Source organism: Dermacentor variabilis, chromosome 3 (genome assembly GCF_050947875.1).
Source record: "Dermacentor variabilis isolate Ectoservices chromosome 3, ASM5094787v1, whole genome shotgun sequence".
NCBI lineage: Eukaryota > Metazoa > Arthropoda > Arachnida > Ixodida > Ixodidae > Dermacentor > Dermacentor variabilis.
Window position 1 is genome coordinate 93,178,386 of NC_134570.1, and position 15,408 is coordinate 93,193,793.

Below are 15,408 nucleotides of genomic sequence, written 5' to 3' on the forward strand. Positions count from 1 at the left end.
CATTACATGGCTAGGTCATTTTTTTTCTTTATCGGTAAAGATCGACTACGTTGTGTTCTAAAGAAGCCAATAACTGAACTTCGGGAGTTTCGAAGACATTTACTGGCGCCACAACGACTCAAATACGAGCAAATACTTCGAAATCCACGACATCGCACAGACGCATCGCGCCGCTGGCGCTTCGGCGCGACATTCAAAAACTGAGAGTTTTGTCTTCATTTTCCCTTCCAATCAACATTTTACCGCGAAATTAACAAACACAGTTTCCAAAGGGTACTTTATCAGATTAAACTAATTTAGTGCATGTTTCTCTCTGTACTCGACTTACGTTGACCTGCAAATGCCGGAGTGAAGAACAAACACAACAAATAGCGCATGAGTATATCTTAATTCCTCCTAACGTTGTGTGTGCTTTCTTTCGGGGCCATCCATAGATGAGCCGGCTAATGCAGTAATATGACATACCTTAAACTGGGCAAGCACTGAAGGCGAGAGTACCAAAACACAAACTGTGGAAGCATATATATATATATATATATATATATATATATATATATATATATATATATATATATATATATATATATATATATATAATCTACAACGCAGCAATACGGCGCCGTGAATGAATCCGGTAATGTGACTTGAGAGAGAGAGAGAAGAAAAAAGAAGCGATCGCCGCAACCTCGTGCATCCGATTAATGGTCGTTCACTTCTTCTCACTCGTTTTCCGCACCAACGCGTGCAACATTACGGTGTGCAGCCAGCCGCACGCGCGGTAGCTCCGTATACGTTTCGGGAAGGCGTCGCTGGAAAAAGATTCGAGACCGGCTCGACGCACCCCGGCAGCGCGCGTGCGGTTGGGTACGTTCCGTTGCAGCCTCGTCGCGTCGTTTTGTTCTTGGGTTGGCTGCCCTTGACACGGAAGACCTGCTGCTCGACGCGCTGAACCGCCTGCATCCGGCCGCAGGGGTCGTTAGCTTCCCGCCGCTCTCGATTCGGGAGCGCATCGCGGGCGGTGCATGAGGAGCGCGAAGCATCCGGTGGCCAGAAGCGTTTCTGCTGTATAGATCCAATTGGAGAGTTTTGGGTTAGGGGACGCAAGAACTAGGGGCGACGGTACTGCGCATGCGCGGACTCAGACGTAGCGGCCTGCGCATGCGCAGAATCATGGCCCCTAGTTCTTGCGTATATACGCAAGCCGCTTGCGTCCCCTAATCTAAAGCTCTCTACTAATGCGACGAAGTCGACCGGCTGTGCGACACGTCTGCCACTATTACGGTGCAGATATACGGTTGGACGAAGCAGCGTTTGGGGGCCAGAGCTTGTACGATCGTTATCGTGCGATTGCCAATATTTACTATGGTAACACGGCCAGTTCAAAAGCGATACGGCTCACTGAGCGAACGAAAGTCAAAGGAAAATTGTTGTCCCGAGAGACGAGGACTTGGCTATAAGGTTCGTGAATTTGTTTTTCCCTAAGTGTAGCGGCAAATGCGGCCATTTCCTTCCTAAAGCGTTCGTAAGAGACATTCGTGTCTTAATAAAAAAAAAAATATCGGGACAGGAAGCTGTGAAATGAACTTTTTGGGTCTGGCGCTGCGGTATTGTAGTGCCGGCGCAAAATTTAAATAGAGAGAAAAAGTATAGATCTTGCTTTTTTTTTTATTACATCTTACGACTAGAGACACAGAAGAAAGAAAAGCTTGATGATTGCAGCTTAAAATCAAATCTAACAAATCAGTCGGCGGGTTGAAGCACAATCGGCGAGCTATTGGCGGGAGGTCTTTACACAGCACTGGATGTTACGACTCGGAGCGCATGACTGTCAAGGTCGGTATAGGCGATCAACGTCATGCAATCTTTCTTGCGCGCTGATCTTTCGTCTGATCGAGATAGCATTTGAGGGCCATAGGAACGCTGTCTTTGTTCTTTCTCTCATTTACCGCAGAGGCGGTCTTTCTCGAGGTCTGCCGCACACATCCGGATGCAACGCGAATTACGTCATCGCCTGACGTAACGGCATTTGGCCCGCTTCAGGCCGAACAGGTAGCCGTTTCTGACCCGTTTGTTTCCTTCGCGGGAAGCGAATGGTGGTGCAGACTTTCGCAACGGTTTATCTCACATCGATAGCAATGTTCAAACGTTATCTCCGTGGTCTTCTCGATATTCGTTCTAGATATCGAAAGATGAAGGCCCTAGCTTAACCTCAGGTAGGGTGGCATTACCTCTGGTCACAAGAGGGCAGCTCGCAGTGTGGCCAAGGTAAATATACCTGGTAGCGAAGCTTCCATAGGAGCCCATACGTTCAAAACATGGCGGTCCATCGGCGGTCCATGGGGCTTAGCGCCATCTGTATGTGGTGGGAACACTTCCGGCGGAAGAAAAAATAATGTAACGCCATGTCCGGTAAAAGCAGAAGTGACGCCATTTTGTTTTCGAAGGCGCGAAATTTGTTTTGTTCTTCCTTTGGAGCTATATATTCAAATGCCCCGCCATTCGACTTGGGCGTTTCGAGCTTTCAGCGTGGAAAGCGATGCAGGTAAAGGCCAGCCGTACGGTTGTCGAAATCGCATCCCTGCATAGAACGTACTTTCATTGTAGGCCGACGAAAGCTTAAGGCGCAGAGTGCTGATCCTATTGTTGGATGCCAAGCCCGTCAGCCAGCGCAGTCGTACGAAAACAACTACACAATTATCTGGCGGTCGTAACTCACTACTTTTGACTGAACAGATTCAGAGGCAATGAAGCTACCCGCGTCACCAAATTCAGACAAACTTCGACAAGCAAGAAAGCACAAACTGTGAGGGGGGCGTATTTCAACAGGTGATACGAGTGAGCCTTTCTGCCCATTTCAAGACATGCATTGCATTGCGAGTGATAGTGGCGTCAACGCCCCCTGTAGCGATGGGCGCTGAAAAGAAATGCATTTATTAATAATAATAAAATTAAACTTGTATTTTCTTAACTCGTCACGAATATATAAAATTGACTAGGAATTTTATTTTTGTTGAATGAATCTAACTGTGGGTCTCGTTTGAATTAAAAGACGCGTTTTTCTTTTCCAATGTTTGTTCCCTCCAAACATAGTCGCGCTTCAAACGCTGCTCCCATAACCCCCCATGGTGATGTCGGTGACAATGTGTACTGAACCGCTTTTCGCCCGAAGCTTCGCGACCTATTTGAATCGACCTTGGTGTGGCTGGATGGATGGATGGATGTTGTGAGCGTCCCCTTTGGAACGAGGCGGTGGGCTGCGCCACCAAGCTCTTGCTATTATACTGCCTAATGTCCTACCTAGGTTAAAAAGAAAAAAAAAAAGAAAAGAAAAACACTATGAACTCCCTCAACCACATTTTCCGATCCCCTATTGCGAACTTTGCTTTTGTACGTCTCCGTTTTTTGTCGTTTCCCTACTTTTCTTCCACCAATCCTCCGATCGCCTCTTACTAATCTCTATTGCGGACATGTTTACTTTGCCCCTGCTCTCGCCGAACCCAAGGTTTTCAAGGAGGCCAATGGTGCCTAAATCGACCGCTGGGCAGATGTCTACACATTATAATAAAACAGGCTAATAAACACATTCTAATAAACTGCAACGGAACAGTGGCGCCATCTCTCACCGCCATGAAAAAAAAAAATAAAAATAAACGGCGAAACACATTTCGCGGTGACAGGTGGTGCTACCGTTCCGTTGCAGAGAAATCGTTATCTTTTGAGCCGACGCGCACTTGTAATCGCCTTAGATTAGTGTTGCTTCAGGTAGCCTACGCGAACACATACTCTCTCTATTACCGCGCCCGATCGACGCTCGGGCGCGGTGAATCGATTTTCTAGATATCTCATGAATCCTTAACACATCAAATATGTGTGAGTTATGCTTCATTGGCATGTGTGACAAACCGACGTCAAGAGCGGTAACTATGAATCGACGACAAAAAATTCGACGGAGCTCTCTGTGTTGCACTGCCAGAAAGAGCGTGTGGCTGGAAACCCCGCAGGACCTTCCAAGCGAGCGAGGAACGCATCGACGGGGCTTCTGGGCCAAACCATGCTGCTCGGAAGCCACGCGCGCACACATTTCAATGCGATATACTTGCAAACATATGTTTGTGACTACCTTCACTATTTCTATGGCCACTCAGCGGTCGCAGCTTCTGCTCAGTAACCTACTTTCGTTTAGAAATCAGATAGCGCTGAAACTGTTTTCTTTATTCAGACAGCTTTCCATGAGGTCTGCTGTATGAACGGGTGCGCATCATCTCGTGTAATAACTTAGGAGTAAAGGCGCTTTTGCTGATGTCCCAAGTGTATATATATATATATATATATATATATATATATATATGTGTGTGTGTGTGTGTGTGTGTGTGTGTGTGTGTGTGTGTGTGTGTGTGTGTGTGTCCACTGCCAGGCATGCGTCCATGCGGGCGGGAAAACCATCGCGTGCCAGGCCAATGTTTGGTGGGTGTTCACACATACCTCGTTATCGCAGTTGTACGGGCGAATGCCGAAGCTTTCGCAAGATTAGGGCTGGGGTTTTCGCTCAACAATGTCTTATCAACGAGTCTCTATATATGTTTTCGAAGGATAATAACAGCGACAACGACGTTGTACCAAGGGCAGTGTTGAAAGGTGAATTAAGCGGCGCGCTGTCTGCTGATGTGGCACTGCTTGCCGTCCCCATGCCCGGTGGCGGACGCACGCACACTGGCGCATGCGCATTGATGCCGACCAAGTGCGACAATGCGGTCGGTTTGGGATTTTGCGCCTAATACTTGCCAGGAACGCAACAGTGACACATGCTTGCGTAAGCTTGTTGTAGAAAAAAAAATTGCCCGAAATTAGCCGACGCGTCGCCAAAACTTGGTCATGCAAGCTTATGTTCTCGCTTATATCTTGGTATATATACAACGGAAGCCGGCACAAATGACATGCCGTTTGCCTAACCGTGAAATGCCTCCGGGTATCTCATAGTGCCTGAAGTACACATATGTTATACGTGTACAACGAAGTATACAAGCAGCAAAACCTGCAAGAAGAGCCGCCGCGGCATGCGATTCTGATGCCCAAGGGGACGCGCATTTCAGCTCGGCTAGCTCAGGTCAGTTAGACTTGTAAGGGCAGCAGACGTGGATAAGCTACTAATTAAGGCCGATCTTGATTAGGCGGACAAGATGCAAATTCAAACTGGAGAAGTGAGAGAGGGAGGGGGTGTAAAGGAGAGACAGTAATGTATACTTTCTTTGTACCACCACTCTTATGTAATACCCCGAAAGGGGCCCTTAAATAACATATAAAAATTGAGGATGACAATGATGAGAGAACCAGAACGCATGCTGGCACGGCATCCAGACACAGCAGTGGTCGACGCAGACGAAAAACAGCCGCAAGGCCAAAGGAAGGAGAACGACCCGAGTTATCTCCAACTGACGCGGACGTGAACTGATTATGCACCGAGTCCATCAGCATATATGGTCGCCGTCACTCGCCACTTTTCGACGTCGCTGCTCAGGGGCAACAAAGGGGCTTTACGCCCCAATCGTGGGAATCCGTGCGCCGAATGTCGCAAACAGTGCATACCCGGCGCGCTCGTGAAAGGCGGAAGTCGGCTCTGGTCTGCCCAGGAATGCCGGGTCGCACGGCTGAGGTCTAACGTTCCCGATGTGTCAGTACGTATATACGCGCCTCTTCGTCGGTCCGTCGGGGAGTGTGCTCGCCGTTTCGATGCTGTCCATCCACCCTTCGTGTCGCTCCGCTGCTGACGCCAACCGCGGTGTTTACGACGACACATATGGCGTCGTATGGCGGCGATACGCGCATAGTTCGCGGTCCCCAATAGCGGCGACGAGACCCAAGGCACGCGTCTCGATCGGGCGAACAGAGAAGGTCTTTGTAGAAATGAGACGGCCCCTATATACGCTCGCCGTGATGGCGGCCGCACGCATTCCTACATGCTAGATCCGGAGGAGCGCACCACTCCCCCACCGCCAGAGAGCTCAGTTTCGATCGGAACGGATCGCGAAGGGCACTCGCTCCACTTGGCTCACGGTCGGCTGACGGATGGTCGAGGCCGTGATCACGGATCTCCTGATAGCCCGTGGCAAAGGTGAGGAAAAACCGCGCTGTGGGAGACCGCGCGACGACGACGAGGAAAGAAAACGTTCGAGGGCCCTTTGGTGGTGGTGGTGTGTGTGCGGGGGGAGACGTAGTGGAGTGGCTTTTGTAGACCGCCTTAGGTCTAGTTTAAGGGTCAGCCCCCGCCGTGTCTCCCAAAAGGCGGTCTGTTTTTTATGACTTTCCTTACTGCGGAGTGTATACGTATAGCAGGCATGCCGATCTCGAGATGAGATACAAACGTTCTGAAGGCCTGGGCCAATTAGGGACGAGACCGCGTCATTTCGCGACATGAGACTCCTACACTGGGTCGAGCTGCTTTTGACGCGCTCCCCGCTCCGTCTTTCAGAGAATGGCGACGTTTTCTTTTCTTTTTTTATTTTGGGGGGGGGGGGGGAGCTTGCAGCGGGTCGGTAATCTTTCTATGTTGGGAAAGTAGCCGCAATACTAGACTATCATATAAACTGTGCACGATAGTTTTATTGCCCATTCGGTCGAGTTTGGCTGCTTTGCGTTATAAGCCGATGCATGTCGCGTGTAGCTTGACATAATCATTGATGTTCGTTAGACACTACTCGAGGAATAGAAGAGCTTCTTTTGGGTGCTATATCTGGTGCTCGGCGTGCGCTTGACGTCATCGGCACAAAGCTACCTCTGCCATAGGAAAACAGCTTAACAGTCACGATTAACGGCGCAATGGCTACCACACATTCCCCTGTCGACGTGGACGCCACAAGACCCTGCACGAGCGTACAACGTGGCCTGTCCTGGGCCACAGCTACTATTACAAAGAGTGTTTACGATCGTAAGCGGCCTCAGCGTGACAAAAAAAAAATAGCTTGGCCCTTTGTTGTTGCTTACCAGTAGAAGTGCTGGAGGAGCACGTTAACGTCAATCAGCTGACTTCCTGCAAGGGGGAAAAATACGCCGCGGGCCCATTACGGCCTTCCGTGCTGCTCGGCGTCGCTCCGGACGCGCTGCCAAGAAAAACCGGGCGGACCAATCGAGAAACAGAAACCATGCAGCCAACGCCTGACTGCTGCTGCTGCTGCGAGTTTAGGGTTTTCGTGTTTTCTGCCAGCCCCCTTCGGCGGCTCGCGGGGCGAGCGAGAAGAACCCGTGTGTAGGGTCGGAGGAGGAGGGCGCTTTCTGTTTTGCAAGAAGTCACCCGTTTGTCTGCCGCCTGCTCTCTCCTCGCACCCGTGTCGATGCTCCGTTCGCGCACCTGGTCGAGGGCGAGGGCGGGCCCCTCCTCGGCGGCTCCTGCAAATAGAGGGAGAGAAGGGGGCTCAGGGCAGCAGCAGACCCCCACAACAACCGCACCAAATGTCGGTTGGCCGACCCCATTTCACTGGAGCGACCTTGTCTCTCGCTTCCTCTCCGAGTCGTCGGCCCAACCAGCGGCGAGCATTCGCTAAAACACTCTGCCGCCATTCTCAGGAGGGGCCGCCGCCGCCGTGTTCCCTGGCCCAGCGCCGATGCGTTGCCACGCCGCTGCTACTGTTTTTCAACGCGGTTCCGAGGCGCCGTCACTACTGGATTACCGGGATATGGCTGCAGCGCCGCGACGCTGACTCGACCGTCGCCGGTGTCCACGCGCTTTCGTCGGAAGTGCTTTGCGTGTGGGGAGATTAACGACCGCCGTCAGCCACTTATTGGATTGGAAAACTACTTTGCGCCGTTGGGAGCACCGCTGCATCGTCCCCCGCCGGTCTCGGTGTCGCGTTTACTCTGTTCTCCCGTGTTTTGCGTGCACGACCCGAGCGGTCGTCGGCATCGGCTCGTTTTTGCTCCACTTACGCGCGAGTAATCTGCTGCGACGACGACGAGAAGCGTCTTCGCCGGTGATTCTTGTTGACGCAGGCAAACAGCCCTTGTGTGTGAGCGAGTGCGTGTTCATTGTTTTCTCCGTCGCCACGTGGTGCCGTTACTGCAATCTGCTGGGTACGGATTGGTTCCTGCAACAACTGCAGACCGGCGTGGCCCCAACGGCAAGCCTCTCAGTGGCGTTTTAGCGAGCAACTCGTTGGCTGCTCAGCGGAGCGCGCTACCGGAAACTGTCGTCGTCCTCCGCTTTGCCCGTCCGTGTGCTGTGTCCTGCGTCGCCGGCCGGAGTGATCGGACGCGTCCGTGGGTCGTCGTAGCGTGGTCAGAGAGTGCGTCGGCCCGCGCGGCGTTCAGTCTTGGCTGTGAGTCAGTTCCTTGTGCGAGGCGTCGGCGCGTCGTAGCGTTCGAGAAAACAGGTTCGTGGGTCATTGCTTTGGAGAGCGCGCTCGTGTGTCTGAGCGCGCACGCGTGTATGGCGTAACGCTTGCTCGCTGCCGCGGTGGTTTGTCCTGTAAGACCGTTGACCCGTGTCTCGGTCGCGTTGCTTTCTTGCTGCTTTTCCTTTTGGTCTCCTTTTTTTTTTTTGTCGGTGCGCGTGTGTGTGTGTATCGCGGTGCGTGTGGCAAGACGCAATGGTGGCGTAGGTTCTAGTGTAGTTATCGCGTCGTCGTAACGTTGACTGTCACGTCCGAGTTTGTTTCTGTTTCGGTGCCGTTATCTCGCTCCCTTTCGCATGCACGTCTGACGAAGCGAGCCGGCGTTTTTAGCATCGCTGCGCCGCGGAAGCGTATATCGTCAACATCATTGTCCCGAGTGTCGATGTAACGATTGTGCTGCGTGTTTCGCTACTGCCGCCGCAAAGAGGTCGCATGCCAAAGCGGATTCCGCGTGCTTGTTTGGTATTCTGGGCCGCGGCAGCTGCGGAGCATAGTTTGTCGCGGCGGCGGTATAATTAATCATGCGTGTACATGGAATGATCGCGCCAGGGCGCCCTTGTTCAACAGCGGCGTTTATTTTTCGTCGCAGAACTCTGGAATAAAAACCTCGTGTTCCGTGGCCGCGATGAATCAAAAACTCGTCTTCACGCCCGCCTCAGTGGCACGTTTAGTGGTTCTACGAAGCCGTCCTCACAAGAGAACTTGTCAAAAAGGAATGGGTGGCGTTGTCAGGGCACGTTCTCGTTTAAGCTGCGCCCTTTCTCCCAGCTGCAGCCTGGTTAGCCGGTAGGAAACGGGTGTGTTACGTTTTATTTATATTAGTTGATATGGCCCACGTATAGTGTCTTACGTGGACAGAGTTCAAACAACAACTGTACTGAAGGATAGGTAGTTATTGGCTATCAAAAGGAGCCGTCTGTTTTATATTGTTATTGCTTTGCCTTGTTTGTTCTTCATAGCATGATTATGGAGTGAGATGAGAGACTGCCTCCAAAATCTTGCTGACTCGGGTCAAGTAGAATATAGGTGAAATATACAGTGCAGTTTAGTCTTAGCGAACATTGTGAACAGCTTGAGGGATATAAACTACCCTAGTAATTAAAGAAGCTATGTAGATTCAGCCATTCAGCATACATTGTGTTCATGTTAAATACAATTATTCGAAAATGCCAATAAATTTTCTATGTCACGTCACAGCTGTGGCACTGTGTTGACACAAACATTATTTATATATGCTTTTGAATGCAGCTATCTGGTATCCACGAAAATTGAGCTGTTTGTGTCAGTTTGTCCATTGTGGGACTATTTGTAAAATGGTTTACAAGTAGTGCACTATTTGTAAACATTTATCAATATATTGCTGTTCGTAAGACAAGCTCCTCCACTCGAGATATTCCGAATACCAGCAACATAGGCATTGCAAAAGCGCTTGGAGGTTTATTGTTAAGGCCACTCTTTGGTCCTGTGTCGACATGGTGTTCGTGCTCACACCACATATTCCATGTATGCCTGCTTTAAGTAAATACATTGGCTGCTAAAATTCCTGACAGATTGATTGGTGGGTTAGTTGAATACTATCTCCAAACAAGCATTGAAATTTATTGCACCCATTGATTTGAGGCAAGTTCGCTTCCTTTCTGAGCAACATGAATAGAACCTTGTGCACCTTTGATAAGAGGCAAGGAGGGGTCCGTGTAAGTTGCCCCCCTTTCTCATGTTATCAGTGTATTCTATATCACCATTCGTTGTTCAACCCCCAAAGGAGCCAACTTGACTACGTAACATTAGTTGTAATAAGTCCGAATTTTGGTTGGAGATGTTTTCATAAGTTAATCCGTTACGTTAGCTTCACCCATGATAGCTTATGTGCTGTGCATTATATTTTTTCCTGCAAAATCTGCACCACCATCAGTAAAGAGTGCATTGAACGCACCAGGAAGCTTAAACACGCGAAAGGCTTCTGCAAGTTGTGCGCAAATGTGTTATTTATGCCCTGTTTACAACTTTGAGACATGTCGGCTCCATAGCAGTGGCACATTTTGTGTCTGTGTAATCTGCAATTGCTGTGCTCATTTGTCTTGCATTCTCTGCCCTCCTGTGCGCAGCCAAAGATGGTGCCGACCTGCGGGGGTCAGTCAGCCGTGCCAACAGCACGAGCAGTTTGAGCGGCGGGTCCTGGAAGACGCCGGCGTCTCGAACCAACAGCAATGCCGGTCTCAAGGAGGACAAAAAGGAGCGCAAGATCTCTGGGGTGAGTGCCTATTTCTGAAGCACCAAAGGGGGCAGGGAAGAGGGAGTGTTTTTCAAACCAAACGGAAGAATGATGTCAGATACCAGTCTCTGTGCTCCAACGCCCGACACAGCAGGAAGGCTTTGCCGTTTGCTTTTGCATACATATCCATCTAGCTCTGAAAGAAGACCTATGTTTGGCTAACATTGCGCAACATGGAACCAATGTGGCCCTTCATTGGGCTTACCTTGGCCATGCTTACTGGGCTGCTAAAGTTGTCTGCCTCAGGAGGGACCCGATGAATTTGACCCAATTAGTAGACAGTCTACTTGGAACGAGCCCTGGTAAGCCGACTTAGCTTGTTTGAAAATAGTCGATGTTTAATCTATGGTTAGTTAGAAAAAAGTGTCAGGACGCCTTTAAGCACTAATGTTGATTGCTCTTGGGTTCCTCTTATTTCTAGATCCCATTGAAAGCTGTGTGTCTAAATTGTTGCTCAAGACCCCAGAAACTGGAACTTTAATGATACAAAAGTGCCTGTGATTGCGAGAATATAAGCAAAATTGTGCTTTCTTGTATTGAAAAAAGAAAAATGAATGTCGCTTATCAGCTCGAAAAACTGTAACCAGTGACTTATGTTTAGAGCAACTTGGCAACCGCAGCGAGCTCAAATCCACTCGTATTAAGTGGAACTGGTCAACTTTAGAAGCTGTACTAAAACCGTGCAGCATTGTGAGTTTAAGCTGTGCCAAGGTGGCCACTGATGCGTGAGCAAAAATTAGTACTACACAGCGCTTGTGCTGGCCTATTCCTTACTTTTCAAATCGCTCATTCATCAAAGCAGAATGGTGCTTGCTATGCATTATATGCAGTGCTGCCAGCCTGGTGGTAATGAGAGCAAGCAACACTGTCTCAAACGGGTACAGTGCAGAGAAGCTTGTCACGCACATATGTTTAGGCTTCACTGTGGTGCATGATTTTAGTGACACGATGTGTGCGCTGTGCCATTGTACACGCATTGGCATATCATTTTGTTTCAGCTGTGTAATTTGTGCTAATCCACTTTCTTTGATCTCTTATTGGCTGCTTGTCTTGGCTCCTACTGCACATCTACGTTGCTGCCGTAACAGAGAGCGTATGCAAAACCTCGCAAGCTGCCTTTTTCGTACAACTTGAAAAACCACTTGACTCGGATGTGCCAAGAGGTCTTTAAAAATTTATTTTCAGTACGAGTCTCAGTTGGAGGTCGAACAGTGAGAATGAAAACGGGTGTGTAAGGGTGTGCATGCTTGTTTCCTACTTTCCTACTTTGAATGCGAGTAGCACTCGGGCAATGTATTGCACACTATGGGTTATACAGGGTTATCCTTGTGTGAAGCAAACCAATTAACATGCTCCTCTCGTTTACTGGACCTTGTAGATCTTTCTGTTGCGCTTTTCTTCAAGAATGTAATGAAGGGTTTATCGCACTTCATGGTCAGAAAACTCGCTTAGGAAAAAAAAAAAAACTTGAACATAGTGAGGAGATTTAAGAGACGCAGGATGAGACAAACACACTTTTGTTGCCTGTGAGTCCCGGCTCAAAAGTCTTTCTGTGGTTGTGCGCAGAGCCAAAGAGGGCGACGTGGAGCTGTGTCGGCTGATGAGCTGGTGAATGATACCAGTGCCATCAGCAGTACTAGTCAAGAAAGCAGCTGGAAGGCTGGTAAATCCAAGCCCGTGCTGGGGAAGCGCACTGGCATTCTCCTCAACTCATCCAAAACGGTGAGCATGATGTGCAAACTTGCCAACTCTCCTGAATGTTTCGTAAAGGTTACAAATTCGGGCTTGTCTTACGGTTTTACGAATGTTCCATCAAGTTTTGCGAAAGGTGAAGTCTGTGCATGAGAATGTTTTGCCTGTTAGTCTTCGAACGTTCCATCGAAAGTCTGAATGGTGAAAGGACACCAGAGGGGTACTTGCTTTGAACAAGGCTATCCAGACAAGTTACCGAAGCAGGTGAAATAGGGCAACAGCAGTGTTGCTGGAAAAGTCGCTGTGATCTAGAAAGAAGAGTTCCTTGTTAGTCTTTTCTGTTCCAAGTTTGTTGCTGCTTGTGCGCCGCATCTATAGGTAAATCATCGTTAATAAAAAGCATGTGTATCCTTCATAAGGAGTGCACTCAGGGCGAACTTCTTCAAAGGATGCATGCTATTCCACCCTTCCCCAACCCTTACAGAAACGTTTGTGTGCTTAGATTTAGGTGCACGTTAAAGAAATCCAGGTTGTCAAAATCAATCCAGAGCCCTCTTTACGGTGTCTCTCATAGCTCCACACTTGGTTTGGGATATTAAACCCTCTAAATGAATAATCAACCAATCGACACCATACAAAAAGTGAAGTTAGGCCTTTATTTTAAACCACTAATGTGCAAGTGTTCTTTCTTTTAGACACGTGGAGGGTTTTGAGAGTGTAATTGATCAATATTGTCTAATTCAGCCTTTATCTTAGTGTCACTTTGACATTTGGCTGACAGTTTGAACTGTGTTTCAATGCGTAATAAGGTTGGCCTGGAAAGCAACATGATGTGGTCTTTGAGAGTTACCGGATCGCTTTGTGGACCAACTCTCCCGTGTGTTGCTGGCTGCCTTGCAGGACAAAGAGATGCGTACCCTGACAGAGTTGCTCAACAGCTACGACCAGAATGGCATCCCCAACCAGCCAGGGCTTCTTACCTTCCGACCTTCTTCGTCAGAGGAGAAGTTTCGACTGGAAGATAACTGGACCTGCATCGTTGACAATCCTGAGGTGAGCGCTAACTGTCATGCTCGCTTTGTCGCGAGTGGCCTCATGGGCTTCTATGGGGCTTCATCTTGAAAATTTTGCTCCTATTGAAATGTGCTATGCTCACTATGCTATTCCCAACAGGGAAGCTCTAAAGTTGAGCATTGTTTACCCATAGTTATGCAAGATTGCTACGTTGCACTACACATGTGGTTGCTAAAGGTGGTATGTGCTATGGTCTAAGCGTGAGAGCTAAGATTACTCTGTTGTCACTTAAATTGGAAAGCGCCACAAATGAAAACAAGATTTAACTCCTTGTGCTACATTTGTGAGCCCTGCACAGTATAGTCTGCTGTTTAAGGGAACCCCTAGCCAGTAACAAAACCAATATAACTAGAACCTTTCTTTATTTTTCATTGGAAGGACCCACCTAAGCAGCTATGGTGTTGCGCTGCTAAGCATGAGGTCGTGGGATCAAATGCCGACTGGTGGCCACATTTCGATAGGGACAAAATGCAAACACTCCAGAGTGCAGGGAGCACATTAAAAATCCCCTGGTGGTAAAAATTAATCCAGAGTCCCCTATTATGGCATTCCTCATAATCAAATTGGTGTTCTGGCATGTAAAACCCCAGAATTAAGTTCAGTTCAATTAATTGGAAGGTAGTGGTATGATATAATCAATCAGACATACATATACATATATATCTAAAAGATTCGTCGGCAATCAGCAATCATCGTTCAAATAGTAACAGCGTGTTTCTTTTAACAGTGAACTGCACTTTACTTCTGCCATGCTGCAATTACTGTTGTAACTTGAAGGTTGTGTGCTGGAGTGTTCATACAGTTACATATTGTTTCATGTATATGTGCAGCCGATTTTTCAGTGCTGTGACGAGTATTTTGAAGGATGTGACATTGTTAAATTCAGGTAAAACTGAGTGTAATTTGTTATGGGATAGTGACAGCAGCAGGCAAAGTACTTTGAGTGGCGACTGAGAGAATACGACAAGAGAGGGAGAGAGGACTATGAAAAGTTTCATCAACATAGGGAAATGCTAGTTTGGTTGCACTTCATTGTGGTGCGCTTAGTAAATAAGTCGAACCTCAGTGTAATGAACATGCAAGAAATGAATTACCAGATATGATGTAGTAAATATAAAATTTGTTTGGGCATGCCATTATTTCAGTGGAGTACTCGCCTGCTATAATGAAATCAAAACTTTGGGATCCGACGCAGTATCGGTGTTACTATAGTGACGGGGATTTTTGTTTGCACGTGCCTCAATATGTATATTCTGGTAGCAAAAATGTCAAATACAGTGCCCGACCGATATTCAAGACGGCTGCTCTTTCGGACCGTCATTATTATTCGGACAACCCTGTGGTAGAGTGTACTAGAACATTTAAGTGGCACGACCGGGGCTCTCCGCCTGACGTGTTTTACGTCGCCAGTAGCGGCAGCAGTGCGTTCATTGAAAATTGCAGGTGCACCACGGTGACGTTTGTCATGCACTGGGGCATGCCGGTTTGGAAAGCGCACCTGGTGTCTGGTCAGACGCACGCTCCAAACCACAGTGCTACGGTTTGCTAGATGCACCACACAGTTAATGACGACAATGCCACCACTACAAGCAGCACTTAGTGCGATGTGCCCAATAAGTTGCGGGGGTGCATCAGTCGGCGCTCGGTCCATATATTTTAGTTCACTGTACCTGTGGCACAGCCCCTGCCACCTAGGAGCAATGTATGATGGCAATAACTGAACTTTTGGATGCTGCACAATGTTTCGGCGATAAAATGCGCAGGTGATGCAGCAAACAAAGTGGCCACAAACAAATTTGCCGGCATGCAAACTAGGCGCACAACTGCAATTTTAGCTTCTCTGGGTGCATTTGGTGGTCACAATCTGCGCGTCTCTGCACGTTCATCTGCACGTCCAGTCGTTCAACGTCCACATTCAATCTCGTTCAACATCCACATTCAATCTGCACATCTGACAACCTGGGAGGAGAGTGAGAGAAACTTTAATGG

General features: G+C 48.5%; 1 protein-coding gene across 6 annotated transcripts in view; it reads left to right on the forward strand.

Annotated features, from left to right (window-relative positions):
* Positions 1 to 15,408, forward strand: part of LOC142576051 (pleckstrin homology domain-containing family G member 5-like) — a 747,630-nt gene that overhangs the window by 706,160 nt on the left and 26,062 nt on the right. For all 6 annotated transcript variants that reach the window (XM_075685967.1, XM_075685968.1, XM_075685969.1 and 3 more), the window contains 3 exons: positions 10,487 to 10,632; positions 12,220 to 12,375; positions 13,246 to 13,398. In XM_075685967.1, the coding sequence (XP_075542082.1) occupies positions 10,487 to 10,632; positions 12,220 to 12,375; positions 13,246 to 13,398 (455 nt within the window). The remainder of the gene's footprint in view (positions 1 to 10,486; positions 10,633 to 12,219; positions 12,376 to 13,245; positions 13,399 to 15,408) is intronic.